This window comes from Lissotriton helveticus, chromosome 12, assembly GCF_964261635.1.
Source record: "Lissotriton helveticus chromosome 12, aLisHel1.1, whole genome shotgun sequence".
Lineage (NCBI taxonomy): Eukaryota > Metazoa > Chordata > Amphibia > Caudata > Salamandridae > Lissotriton > Lissotriton helveticus.
Genome location: NC_136073.1, coordinates 836,933,628 through 836,948,751, shown reverse-complemented (window position 1 = coordinate 836,948,751; position 15,124 = coordinate 836,933,628). Strand labels below are relative to the sequence as shown.

General features: G+C 41.8%; 1 protein-coding gene across 1 annotated transcript; it reads left to right on the top strand.

Annotated features, from left to right (window-relative positions):
- Positions 1-214: 214 nt before the first annotated feature.
- Positions 215-1,504, top strand: LOC144798177 (actin-like protein 9). Its single transcript, XM_078668924.1, has one exon. It carries the CDS (start codon positions 215-217, stop codon positions 1,502-1,504), a length of 1,290 nt encoding a protein of 429 aa, XP_078525050.1.
- The last annotated feature ends 13,620 nt before the right edge of the window (positions 1,505-15,124 follow it).

Here is a 15,124-nt window from a genome sequence, read left to right as displayed (position 1 = left end):
ACACGCATTTATATCCCTCTTTCATTATGATCTTCCTTGCCTGGAGGACCGCATCACAATAGACACCAGCTGAAAATTCCCAGCTCTGACGTCACTGCTGTCTTTATGACACCACTGAGCTGGGGCAGCACATGACCCAAGACACCACTGCCCCATCTTCTTTGTCAACAGCAGACATCTTGTTTCTACTTCCAGCCTAACTATTAGAAGAAAGATGGCTTCTCCAAGTCCAGCGCCACCATCTTCTCCTAACAAACTGCAACCATGCAGTGCTGAGAAAAATAATGTAATGGTTAAACGACCCGTGACAGAGAGCAGAGTACTAAAATCGAAGGACAGCAATCCCGCTGATGGCCCTTCAAAACATAGCCATGAGCTCTTCTTGCCAGTGAAGAAGTCAGAAGCCATTGTGATTGACTCCGGCAGCGGAAGTTGCAAAGCTGGCTTCGCTGGACAGGCCACGCCATTGTCGATTTTGAAGACTGTGGTTGGCTATCCTCTGGAGAAGTCTCTGGATTCTGGCGACATCCGGGAACCCCACTTTGTTGGACAAGTTGCCTTGGAGGAACCAGACCTAAGAACTGTTGAACCAATAAAGCACGGCATTGTCACTGACTGGGATGCAATGGAAACTCTGTGGCGGCACATCTTGGACCACGAACTCAAGGCCTCCCCGGAAGAGCATGCTATCTTACTCACCGACCCACCCCTGAATCCCACAAACAACAGGGAGAAAATGGCAGAAGTCTTGTTTGAATCCATGAACTGTCCATGCGTGTGTGTGGCCTATCAGTCGGTCTTGTCGGCATATTCTTACGGGAAGATCAGTGGCTTGGTGGTAGAGTGCGGGCATGGGATGACATACGCTGCCCCTGTTTTCCAGGGACACAATGTTCCGAACGCAACAGAGAAGATGGGTGCCAGTGGGGCAGAACTCACTGAGTCCCTGGTGAAGATGCTTTCTAGGTTTCAACATATGTTTGAAGGGAACATGAAGGACCTCATGGAGAACATCAAGCAGGAATGCTGCTATGTGGCCCTCGACTATGGAAAAGAAATGAATCGACCAGAAGACGACTATCTCCGCGACTTTCAGCTTCCTGATGGGAAAGTCATCACCATTGGGAAGGAGAGATTTCAATGCCCTGAAGCCCTCTTTAGCCCTGCGGAAACGGATGATGTCAATCACGTGGGTATTCACAAGATGGCTCAAAATAGTCTGAATAGAGTCCCAGAAGAAAGCAAGAAGGCGATTTCCAACAACATTCTCCTTTGCGGAGGATCCACTCTCTTCGAAGGATTCTATGAACGGCTCAGTCGAGAGTTCCAACAATGGCAGCCACAACTAGTAGAGACCAACGTCATATCCCTCCCAGAAAGGAAGTACTCAGCATGGGTTGGAGGCTCCATTCTAGCTTCACTGAAAGCCTTCCAGTCTTGTTGGGTGCATTGTGAACAGTACAAAGAGTACGGGCCTTCCATTATACACCGTAAGTGCTACTGAGGAAAGTGGATAGTCCAAACTCCATGTCAGGAACAAGAATAAAAGACTGTTTATCCGAAATTGTCTCTGACTATTTTGTAATACTGTGCTGCAAAAAGTGCAAAGTTGTTAGCCATTTTCTCCACAAATATTAGGACTTTTATTTAAAACGGCACATTCTTTTCAGACCTAGCAGAAGTTAAGAAATGTAAAATTGGATTAAATTCGAAGTGGTGCATCAAGTTTTCTATGATGTGCGCCCTGATAGCAAAACCAGAACATTGATGGACAGAATATCGAAATATTATCTGGTAAGTTTAGATTTTCTGTACCTAGCTTGACATGTATGCATGTTACGCAATATATGTATATCTTCAAGGCATGCAGATATGGAGTTAGGAATAGTAAATCTATACTTTCCTAAATGCACTTGTCTTTTGATATTCTGTCCTCGATGTTCTTGTCTATTCCACACAGGAGCCTAGAGGGAAATAGAGAACCAGGGTTGCCCTCCACTCATAAATCATCAATATAAAATAAAAACGTCCCTTAGACATTTAATGTCGGTATTAGTATTTAGCAGTGGAGAGATCACGTATCAATTTCCACTACTGCACCCCCAAAATTACTAGTTTAATCTTTGGGTGTATTACCGCTTCTTGTCCAAATTTCATTGCATAAAAGATTTTCAGGAAATTCCTATAAACTCGATGTTCTTGTACCAGGATATTCTTGAGGTCGATATTTAGTAGTAAAAACACATTTCATTGTTTGAAGAGCGTTTTGCAGATCTTAATAATACAGAAATGTTTTGCTCCACTGTGTACATGTGTGTAAGATCGTAATTTCAGCTGCCAGATTCACTACTCAGCTTCTCTGCAAACTAATCCACCACACACCACACACCCACCCACACACAAACTTCCCTCTCATAGAGAGAACATCAGTTCCGCACAGACAATACACGGAAAGCTTGCCTTAAACACTCAGGGCCTGATGTAGATATTGGCGGATGGGTTACTCTGTCAAAAAGGTGACGGATATCACGCTCGCTGAAATATAAATTCCATTATATCCTAAAGCATTTATATTTCGGCGGACAGAATATCTGTCAACATTGTGATGGAGTAACCTGTCCGCCAAGATCTAAATAATGTCCAGAAAAGTAGAGTTCATCAAGTGTGAGTACATCATCCAGCCCTCAACTTTATTTTGCAATTTTTGTTTCTGTACTCCTGCCTTGAGAATAGGGAAAACTGTGAGCACAAGAAAACAACTTAAAAACAGGCACTGGCAAACCAATATATTTGAAGTTTGCAAGCTTCATTTCTTACAGACTGACATACAATCCTGTGCAAATTGTGGACTGCTACACCAATGTGGAAATAACGTTGTCACGTGGGCATCTGCATGTGTTTGCACATTGCTTACCCCCACTCTTTTGGCCCTGGTAACTATGACGACGATAGATGACCGGTCAACCTGATTGCTGCGCACTTCAATCATTACCGCATCAGACTAAATGAGGGGCGGGTCTCTTGGTTTTTTTTTGTGCCATTTCCGGTGAATTTCACAATCCCACTGTAGAATGATGGGTCTTTTCGCCCCTTGCCCAAGGAATATACAAATGTGAGCTTCAGACCTCTTTTTCGATGCTGCGCTGCATTAAGCTATGTGGCCTGGAGGTGGCGCCAGAGTCACATTACAACTGCTCAGCTGCGTTTATGATCAGACTGAAATGCCTGCCAGAGACGGTACCAGAAACTGCTCATACCTGCACATTTACAAAATATTCTCACCGTGTGAGGAGGGGGCGGGGCCTTTGAGAAGGCGAGGAGGCCTGGTGCCCAGGGCTAACTAAAAGGCACTCTTCCCTCGCTAAGCCCCCCCACCCCCAAACGAAAAACAAAGGGTCATGGAGGCTGTCACTGATTTCCCGGGGATGTATGGACATCAGCTGCTTACAGCCTCCGAAAACGAGCTGAAATGCCACTGTTTACCCTCACCTCATTTTTACTGCCACCGTGAGATTTTTGCTCCTCGCTGGGGAGGCGAAATCTTGTGACACACAGTGGCACCCTGTGAGTTGCCAGGTCTGCTGCAGGCTATTCTTTGCCAGATTAGGTAGCATTGTGCGCGTGCAGTTGGCTATCAGCAACAAGTAAATGGCGGGAAAGCTCTTTTTTTTTTTTTTGCAGAGTTTTATATAGCGCGAACTAGACCCGAACCGAATCAGGTATCAGAGCGCTTTACATATTTTTCCAGTTACGTTACATGAGGACACAATTTCATTTTTTTTTTTTTTTTTTTTAGGCACGGGGAGATTAAGTGATTTGCCCAGAATCACAGGAGTTTTTGGCGTCGTTACCGAGACTCGAACCCAGATCCCCAGGCTGTACCAATTGATGGGTGAACATATTGTTTTTGAAACTCTTGTTTTAAAAAGTGCAAAGTCGTTAGCCATTTTCTCCACAAACATTATGACTTTTATCTAAAACTGCAGATGCTTTTCAGACTTCGCAAAAGATAAGAACCTTAAAATTGGATACATTCATCAAGGTGTCTGTTGTGAAGTAACCTACCTTTTCTTTCTTGCAGCATGTCATTTTGTTATGTTTACCTTACCTGGGTTTGGAGTGTTCATATTTTCGTGTTCTTTAGAATGTTAGGCTGATATGGTGTGCAGCCTGATAGTGAAACCAGAATATAGACTAAATTCAGGCCCTAGTAACCTCCCGCATGGACTATGGTGTAGTGTAGTTCCTATTATCCCAATAGGCTCTGCGCATTGGAATAATACCTTCAATAGTATAGGCCTAGACCAGATGTTAACTAGGTCTTCTACTGTCGATATTAGACTTAAAGTTTTGGGTTTGCCAGCTAGCTCAGAGTTCACTAGAAACTTTCTCGAATAGGCAAGGAGGAGTTGAACCTCCCTGGATAGACAAGAAGGGATTTAGTTTCTGACAACCATAGAACATGACAACTTTGCTCTCCCCTAATCAAGAGTGTATCTCTAGAGTCGTGTGAAAACAAAAGACAACTTATTTTACTCAGTCAGTACGTGCATTCTTAGTTTCACCAGAGTGTAGAGAAAAGGAAGAGACGGGCGTGTTCAATAAAAGATGGTATTTATTGATCAGTCTCTTTTCTCATACAAGAGAAATGGATTGATATTATCGCAATACTTATGGTTAAGTAAAGTGCATACAATAAAAGCAGAAGTATAAAATAATACTGTAAAAACATTTATATGGTTTCTAAGCCATATGAAGGTTTAAAATGGATAAAATAGATACATACACATATACATTTGACTAATCGTACTCAACTGGTGTTTCTAACTACGCCTACCCCAGTGTACCTGACCTAAGCCTAATACGTGGGCGGGGATGGAAAGTAGCAGTTTAAGTTAAGTTTGTTTTTGCCAAGTGACTGACTCAAGAATTCTCTGCAAGGGGTTATTCAGTTCTGTACCTGGAATCTAGGATGGTTGAGGGATGGTATCTCTCGTCTCTGGTCTCGATATTCCAGGCTGCCTGCGAGGGCTACCCGGAAGCGCCGGAGCTGGATTTCTCGGCAGGAGAAAGCAGCGTCTTGTTCTCAGCGTGTCAGGAAGGCGGGGCTGCGCCAGCGGGGTCTGCTCTGCTCTGGGCTTCGGCAAGTCTGGCTGCTCCGATCTCGTCACCACCGCGTGTGTTTGCTTAAGGCAATACCGGTAATATTTATACCTGTAAGGTGCCGAGATTGACGTAAGGATGGACATAGATACGTCAATAAGGATGTCATACGAGCTGGTCGTTAGCACATTCTTTTGCTGAAGTTCTCGGTGAAATCAAAACAATGGCCGTAGGGTTTTTCCCAGGTTGTCATAGGTTTGATTTGTTTTGAGAACTCCGTATGCCTTATCAGGGGCTGGAGGAATATTGCTTGTCTAATTAGATGGCAAGCGTTATGACCTAATCAGATAACACGTTCCTGCGCCGTGGTATGGCTTGATCAGATAACGGTTTCTGCATCATGGGATGGCTGCTAGTTAACTTGTTAACCAGAACAGGGTCAGGAATAGGGGGATCGATACAGAACCTATAGGAATACATCACACCCACTCCACGCTAACTATGGCCATATTTACGAATCTAGGCATAGTAAAACATACTGTAGAGTATTGTGTATACCTTACCACCCCAAAATACATATAATGCATTTTGAAATTATCTAATATACGGAAAAACCAGTCACATGTATTATATGCACTCAAGCTGTAGAATAATGCTAAAGTAATCACGCATATGTATACATTATTGCTAATTGGTATATGAGAATTTACACATGAAATGGCTCTTAAGACAGAAAAAAGGTTCGAGACCATTTCATCACAGAATAAAAATAATTATGAACATACAAGCGGGCAGCTAATGTCTATAAAGTTTCTAAAAATAGAAATTTTAGTTCTCTAAGAATAGTTCTTACTCTAAGCAGAAGATAAGTGTCCCGAAAAATCGTAAAAATATTTTGGGGCTGCTGAAAAAATTGCTGTCTGTGACTGGAGGGAAAATTGTTCTTGCTACTTTATTATTAAAGTTGAAGGCCAAATTCAGGGTGTTGGGAACGCCGTGTGCTAGCTTGCTCAAAAGTCGTTATTTCTGCTCTGGTGAGAACATCATATCATTTAGACTGTCGAAAAAGCTGTCAACAGCTTCCTGGGAGAGTTCCACTAACTCGGAAAAAGGTGTAACCATGCATTCGTGCGCATGATTGTCTCCATTGACGTTTTGATTAGTATTGCTGACAGAAGGTCGTACCTGATCGATGCTGCTTTCATCTTGAACTTCACTACCCCTCAATCGTAGTGGTGAAGTTTCCACGAATGCCGTCATCAGGATTGGTAGCCGTTGAGGGCAGCACAAAGCATGAGCCGTTATTGGACTCAACAATGTTTCTGCATCCATTGGCGCATCCGATTGTAGCGTCAGACAGGTGTCCAACACGCATTCTTCTCCGCACAGCAAGCACCTTAATACAGGTAAAACACATCGATGCCACATTGGTCGAAATGAAAGAAACCAAGTCATGTTCAGGTCTCTAAGCCGGGATAGTCCCAGGATTTTTGATATCCGGTCCCGGTATCCAATGGCTCGGATTGTTTCTTCCCTTGTCGCAGGTGTTTTGTCTGTGACACGGTTTGCCATAACGAAATATTAGGACCAAGAATAGGATTCCTGCAATTAGTCCCAAAATGAGGGGAAGTCCGTCAAAAATCGAATGGACGAAATCTGGAAAAATACCCAGTATGGCTTTGAATGGTGTTAATGCCATCGAAAATGCTGTCTTAAATACCTTTGAGACTCCACTGGTATCAGAAATATTTAAGATTTCATTCAGGATTTCTGCGAAATGTATGGGGGAATTAGTTGATAGCAATGAGTGAATCTCTGCAGTCGTCCTTGCGACTAGGAGATCATACGTTTCTTTTGATGACGTGAGTCTGGTCGGCGCCTGAAGAAGCACTGTTTTCATTCTGCTTAAAGTATCTATTCGAATAGAAGTAATTTTCAAGTTAGGCCATGCCCTTGCCTCCCTGTCTGGAAAGGAGCTGGGGAACAATGAGTGTCCACAGCACATGACCTTCGCAGTCGTAGTTACGAGATAAGGAATCCCGGGCATAAGACTACAACATCTGCGATCCACAATTAGAATGTAACTCCCATTATAGAGTCTTTTAAAGAATGGTTCTATCTCTGTTGCAGGTGCACCTAGCTGGTGACATGAAAGGTTATTTGAGTTCCCTTCACAGGCTCCATGCAAACTAATTCCATTACACAGAAGTGTACCGCTTAGTGACATCGCACAATTATTGCCACTAAGAAACACTTTCTGTCCTTTATTACTGACACATGCATGTGAATAGGGCAAGTTCCATGTTGACTTAATGTACCCTTTTCCCAATTTTTCGTACATGCCAGCCTGTATATATTTTTTGCAGTATTGAAACCTGAAGGTTGATATTGGAATATTAATTATCCCATGTATTATCCATTCACTGACAGGTCGTTCTGACATTGTCACTGGTAATCTCTCGAGTTTCTCAATGCTCAGGATTGTATAATCAGCACCCTTCTGTGCCATACTGATTTGTTTATCAGTAAGGTTAAAGATATTGAATAGTGACGTTGTGTTGATTAAACGCCAAGGCACATAGCCTGAACGCAGATTTTGTAACGTCCAGCCAAGCTGTACAATAGAACGCAATTGAGACTGACCGTGTTGTAACAACAGTAAGTCTTGCGATATTATGTCGATTGCTGAAGACACAATGCTGTCCAAAGAAAAAATTCTGTAGGACAGAGTCATTAACCCATTGTCCACTACAGAAAGTGATTTTTCCAAATTAATACGGTCAATTTCCCGTATACTTTCTGCTGTCTTAATTTGAGTTACCTTCCAGGCCTCGTTGTAAGCTGCATATACAGAGGCTGCTATGAAACGTTTTTGACGCTGTTTGCACGGTCCTATAATGAAATCACGCAAGTCAGCACCATCAGTAAGTAAAGCTAGGTGTTGCTTAATTTCTGTCAGTGTGGAAGTTTGTAGCCATTGAAGGCATAATTTGCCCACACTGTAGGTGGTTATTATCCCTGGGTGTTGTCTTTGGGAATATCTAGGGTCTGGCCTGGTCAATTTGAACCCCTGTGTTTTGTTCAGGAATCTGTCTTGACAGTTATTAGTAACTGTGGGCCAGATCAACCACTGTTTCCAATCAGGATGTGTTCTGTTTTGGTTTAATACATAGTTTACGTCTATCTCTTCATCTGTAGAGCTATTGCTGTTCATTGTTGGCTTTGGAATAGACGGTTTATTTAAGTCTTTGATTTTGGCTAGGCCAAGACAGGTAGTTTGTTGAACAGTGTCATTCAAAAATATAATTTGTTTTGGGATCATGCAGGCTCTAAACAATGATTCTATACCTTGTACTTGCCATTCTTTTGTACCCCAAACACTTTTTACTTCAACATTTTTGTCCCAATAATCGAAACCAAAAGTATTCATTTGTTCAAAAAATGAGTCTGAATATATCAATTTTGTGTTCGTTAGCATGGTCTTTGTCCCTGTCTTATTTGACAATTTGAAATAAAATGTTTCAGCATTACTTGTGTTGAAACCTGAAAAGTATGAATATTTGTCATAAAAGGTTCTTGAGCTTCCTTTTGGAGGGGTTGCACAATGTTCCCATTGATTATAATTTAAAACATTTCTAGGTTGTGCCGATTTATGTAGAAAATGGTTACCATAGTGGTTGTAACAGTACATACTATCATAATTAGTCGAACCCTGCAAATAATCATGTTTGGTAAATTTAGCAGACATCACTAAGTCAGACATCATATCATTTATATTTTCAAAGTCCCAATCATCAGCAAATGAGCTTGGTTTTACAAAGTCACTCAACGAGATCTTGATTTGGTGTGGATATTTCAGGATTTCAACTGGACCATAAATTTCGTAGTCAGTATTGTCCCATGCTACCCCACCCGGTATAGGATTGGCTGTGAAGTTGACTGAAGAAAGTTCTCTTTTCTCGACGTGTGAAGATGTGTGTGGCTTGAGGATCAAGTTGATTTTCTGACTTGCTGTGTCCATTTTAGCATATTTTCCCTCAATGAAGCGTCCCAAATTTAGTACCATGATGAGCCAAAGTATGAGGATAAATGCACCAAAGCCCACCCAAAATTCAATCCATGGAGAAATCAGATATGTTTCTTTCAGTTGTTTCAAAAGTTCTTTAGCTTTATCTTTAAAGGTTTTTGTTGATGGCTGTGTTTTTGATTCACTGAGGTCTTCAGAGGAATCATCGAAGTTTATGAAGTAGCCGGATGCAGTTCTGTCAATTGTTCCAATTGCTTCAGGATTACTGTTTCTTGCATATTCGTTTGTTACTTCATTGTAGGTTGGTGTGTCTCTACTAAATGTTTTTATTTGGGTTTTTAGAGGTCTGAGTTCCAATGCATTGTTGCACAGTCTTTGTTGTTCTTCTGTAGGCGTTTCGAATGTGATTAGCCTCTTAGTTAGGACCTCTGTATTGGTAGCAAACCTTGGTGTTCTACTACTTATCGGGAGTCCACTTGGCCTACTATTTGTTATCGGCCACATGATTGTGGTTTTACCAGGTCGATGGATACAACTCGGTTCTCCTTTTTACCAGCAAGCGGCGGTAGTACAACTGATCTTGTCCCGTTGATAGACAAGACAGGAACTGCTTTTCTGTAAGAAGGCCCAAATTCCTTCTTTACCGCGATCTTTTCTCTGACTAGATCCCCGACTTTTGGAATCCAGACAGGTCTTGCTGGGACAGGTGGTGGTTCTTCAGTGGTTGTTGGCTGCTCTTTCAACTTTATGTTGCTCAGGTCTTTTCTTGTTTCGTTTAAGTCCTGCAAAATAGCCAAACGATCTTTGATATCAAAGCTTTTTTCCTTCACCACTGAAGTCTGACTGTCAAGATCTAAGACCAACATCCTAGTTCCAAACAATAATTCGTACGGACTGAATCCCTTCAGAGAATTTCTTGGCAGGTTATTTAGACTACGTTGGACACTTATTAGATGTTTGACCCACCCAGCTCCCGAACCTAATATCCTTTCCGTTATAGATAGCTTTATGCCTTGGTTTTTTCTTTACACCATCCCGTATCCCTCAGGAAGGAAGTGAGAAGAATCCCGCTGTGCTATGCTCATTTGGCCATGTTTCCCCACAGGCTTGAGGGCTAAAGTGAAAACATTGGTCAAACGTAGCATGCTCCTAGCGTATATGCCATTTAGACTCGCAAATCTTTGTATAACAGTCCCGACGTCAGCCGAGTGCTGGGGTCAACCTTATAAGTGGAAACTAGTCTTTGTTTGTTAATAGGACGCCTTATTCATACTGGTCTTATTGATTATTGCTTAGCCCTTCTTGAGTGAAACGCCATGGTATTACACCGTTTCTCTCGCCGCTGCGATCTCTGTTGCAGTCCGGGCATTTTTTTACAAAAATGTGATGCTGCAGGCTCATGCCTGGCCACCAGTACACTGATTGTAGTTCTTCCAGAGAATCTTTCAGTCTGAGATGACTAAAACCCTCGCCTATATGTGCGTCTACAATTAACAAAGTTCTCCTGTCCATGTTTGGAATTACTCTATCCCCCACTCCAGGGATTCGAGCAAAAGGGACGGAGTTTGCATCGATTATGTATGTATAATTGAGTGGATAGTTGATCGGTAGCGCTGAGCAGTCGCCTTTTGATGACGTTTTCACCGCCAGCACTGTTTCACCGTCAATGTATTTCATTGTACGCTTTTTTCTAGCTACGGCAGCCGATTTAGTTGCCACCGCTGTGGCTGTCTCAGCCAATGAATTCCCTGCAACGTGAACGCCATCACGTTGATGACTCAGTGAGTGTGTCACGTGAGTCTTTGGTAGTTCTTTTTGTAACAGAACTATTTGTTCCCAAAGCAGTTTTTGCTTTATTGTTGCACCTGTGTCATCTTTGTAACCGTTTTGAATCCATTTCTGCAAATCGTTGTTATATGATTTGACGCAGTAATATGAATCGGACACTATAAGTGTCGGGAATTCGCGATCTGCATTATCTAGCGCCATTTTCAATGCTATTATTTCAGTCTGTTGTTCTGAATTAGTTTCTACTGAGTGTGTTTTTGTTAATAGAGGTCTTAGTTTACCCCCGCGCCACACTTCTTTTGTAATCTCACATGTGGGGTTGTATGCTTGTTCTCCCCAAACGGAGGGTTGAGCATGTCCGTCTGTATAGATTACACAAGCGTATTGTCGTAAGGGCAGAATGTCGATTGGCAGAGGGTATTCTCTCTCATATTCTAGGTTTTTTAATTCCTTTAATTCTGGATCAAAATAGTAGTATACTTTGTCCGTTGTAATTGAATTCACCCATTGTATCCACTTTGGATTCAATGCTGTTGTTGGTAAATTACACGGGGTTGTTAATGCCTCAAAGGCTGATTCTGCTGTTCTGACTGTGATACGTCTACCGTCAGCTTTATCTTTTTCTCTAGCTATTGCGATTTGAACTGCATGAACAATGTTTTCTTTAATGCTGAACTTCTTTTCAGCTTCTGTGTACAAGTGTGATTTGAATGCAATTGGTACCTTTTCTCCCTCATTAGAGGTCAGGTATGTGAATCTGCATCTTCCTGGGATGACTCGAATCACAAGATTGCGTGCGTTATCACGTGTTTCTAATTCTGTTTTAATTAACATGTCTGTTTGTAAGGATCTCAGAATTTCTGTGTGTATTTGAGTCCAATTGGTTCTTTTAAAATCTGGTTTTATTAGATCATAAAGGGGTTTGACCCTTTCTGCGTAATTTGCAATGTATGTTCTTCCGAAATTTAGGAAGCCTAGAATTGACTGTAGGTTTTTTAGTGTTCTAGGTGCTTGGAGTACGGCACATTTCTCTAGGAAATTGTCAGCCAGGCTTTTGCCTTCACTTGATAATTCATATCCTAAGAACAGGACTGTTAGATGGGCAATTCTAGATTTTTTAAAGTTGAATTTGTAACCCTCTGCTGCGAACCCAAGTATTATGGTGTTCACTCTCTTCAAGTGAGTATCCAAGTCATCATCTGTTAAGTATATGTCGTCGACATAAGATAATGCTTCGTCATCATATGTTTGTAGTAATTCTGTTACTCTCGCTGAGAATACTCCTGGGCTGTTCTTGTACCCCTGGGCTAACCGACAGAATTGTTTTTGAGTGCCATTTATTGAGAACGCGGACAAATATCTGCTCTCTGGTGCTATATTTTGACAAAAGAATCTATTAGAGATGTCTAATGTTGTTTTGTATTTTTTGCGCACTATGTTATTCATTAGTGCAGCACTATGCGAGTTTTGCACTGCAAAAGTTTTGCAACATGAGTTAAGGTGTCTGTAATCCAAAACTAGACGATATGAATTGTCTGGTTTGGAGACCGGAAACAAAGGGTTGTTCATTTGTGAGGTGCAAGTTTCAATCACCCCCTGGTATTCTAGTTGATCTAGGATTTCTTTTACCTGTTTTTTAGCTTCTTGCTTAATTGGGTACTGTCTTTGAGCAGTAGGTTGTGATTTTAACTGGATTTTGTGAGGAGGAGAGTCCTCATCCCATCCTACATGATTTTTATATAAAGCAGGAGCTTGAGCTACTGCCCACTTTCTAGCAAGTGTGTATTTTTTATGAATTGGGATATGATTTGAGAAGGCAGGCATAATTATTTCTTCGCCATGAGGGTAGTCCCTGACAAACTCTGGTGGCCAGTCTTTTTCAGCTAGAAGGATGTCATAGCCCTTGGAGAGATTATCCCAAAATAGTCCCCTTATTTTTCTAGTCTTATCCCCTTCTATACGTAAAGTTATTTCATATATTTTGTGAGGTTTGCTAACTCTGGTGTCTGCAGTTTCCACTTGAAGATATTCATTCGTGTCCACTGTCTCCAGATGATTCATAAGGACTTTGCGAGCTATGCTCACTTCTGCTGCGCTGTCTAGCATTGTCTGAGCCCATTCTCCGTTTTTCAGTTGTGTCCTCAGAATTCTCGGCATTGTTAACTACTTTAATACTGGCTACCTTCTTTTTTGGAAATTGTAATTTCTTTTTTAGATGAGCAGGTTCCTTGTCTTTGGACTTGACGTGCTCTTCTCTTTGTTCTGATCGTCCTCTTCTTTCCGATTTCTGCGAGGAAGTCTGAAAAGATTGAGAGGGGCGGGTATCAATTTCTTGATATCTATCAGGCTTCTTTATATTATCCCTATTTCTAAGGTTATATCTTTTCCCAGAGGGATCACTTTGGGGAGACCTGTGTCTTTGGTTCGGAGATCTTTCTCTCCGCCGAGGAGACCTTCCTCTGGACTGGAATTTCTTTTCTTTAGGATTGGATTGTTTGTTTCCATCCCAGCTCTTTTTTTGTGATGTTAAATTATTATTAAAAAATACTTTTTCAGGACTTTCAATCAGTTGTGGTTTTACTGGTATTCCACCTAAACTATCTCTACCTAGTTCCTCATAGGATTTTTCTATAATTCTGGCAATTTCAGCTGGTTGGTCTGCTATATCTGTTTCTTTTAACCTCTGGCGGATCGCCACGTTTGCTGCTTCTCCCTTTATGTTGGCTAATAGTATTGCCGAGACCTGCTTGAAGTCTTTCAGTAATTTCATACCAAGAGTTAAAGCGGGTTCTGGACCGTATTCATCTTGAATTTGTTTTAGCACATCTGGTATTACCGAGATGGATGGAACGCCATGCGTTTTTGTGTAAATGGAAGCAAAGACTGTACCCCAAGTGTCACAGTCCTCCATGTGTGGTGCGATTCCCATTGGAAGACAGATAGTCAGAATCCTGTGTTTTTCTAACGGGGTGGTGTCTGGAAACACCGCCTCTATTTGGGTGATTTTTTGTGCTAACCAGAATGGTGTTTGTTCCCGTTTAGCTGGTACTTTACCTAGGCAGGATTGTATGTTCTGTGGTGTAATTTTATTTGTGTTCCCCTGATGAGGGGTCAGCTGTGGAATTTTAATTGCTGGTTGGATTGTTGAAGTCCGCATTACATATTGGACTAATTGTCTATGTACTTTTATTAATTGTTTTAGTTGTACTAACAGATCTACTGCAGACATTCTTTCGATGTCTGGATGTGGTGTGTATCCGGCTAGGACCGGCCACGTTGCTCCTGGTCTACCTAACGGACCGAGCCTGGTGATGTGATCATTGTGTTTTAGGGCGCCATTAAACAAGAGCAGGTGCTCTTGAAATTTAAGTGGTACTTCCACCTCCTCGAAAGGAGTGTACTCTTCAGGAGGTTTCTCTGTTTTGTAATAGTGGAAGACCTTTGTTACAGCGTTTGCTGCTGGAAAGTGTATCCATGAATAGAACACCTCTGTCTGCCGATACTCGTGTGCCTCTATTACCAATATGACTGTGCCACCTCTAGGTGTCAGTCCATTTTCTATAAGTTTTAAAGTTATAGATTTTCTTATGTTGACCGGGATGAGTATTATATCCGGGTCTGCTTCTTGCATAGCATTATCAGCTGCTACGAGTTCAGCTGCTATTCTAGCTGCCTCTCTTTCTCCTTCACTGTCTGACATTGTACTGTCCAGAAGGTTATTCCGTTTGTTTGCAGATCAGGTTTCTTATGGAAACAAAGATTAGATGCACAATATTTTGGAACAGTGTATCCTTCAACGTTGACTATACCAAGAACCATACATAGGAGTTTCCTCCTGCGAGGTTTGGCGGATATGACCTTTCACCCACTCCAGACGTCTTTGGAGTATTATGGGAAAAAAGGGGTCTGAGTGAAAAAGCACGACTGAGTTACTCTAATATCTTGCGTTAGTTTTATCGCCTTTCCAAACGTTTGGGCGCCATGTAGTGTAGTTCCTATTATCCCAATAGGCTCTGCGCATTGGAATAATACCTTCAATAGTATAGGCCTAGACCAGACGTTAACTAGGTCTTCTACTGTCGATATTAGACTTAAAGTTTTGGGTTTGCCAGCTAGCTCAGAGTTCACTAGAAACTTTCTCGAATAGGCAAGGAGGAGTTGAACCTCCCTGGATAGACAAGAAGGGATTTAGTTTCTGACAACCAT

Bases quoted from the DNA above. Each gene is read 5' to 3' on its own strand.
- LOC144798177 (XM_078668924.1), top strand. From the start codon at position 215: ATGGCTTCTCCAAGTCCAGCGCCACCATCTTCTCCTAACAAACTGCAA.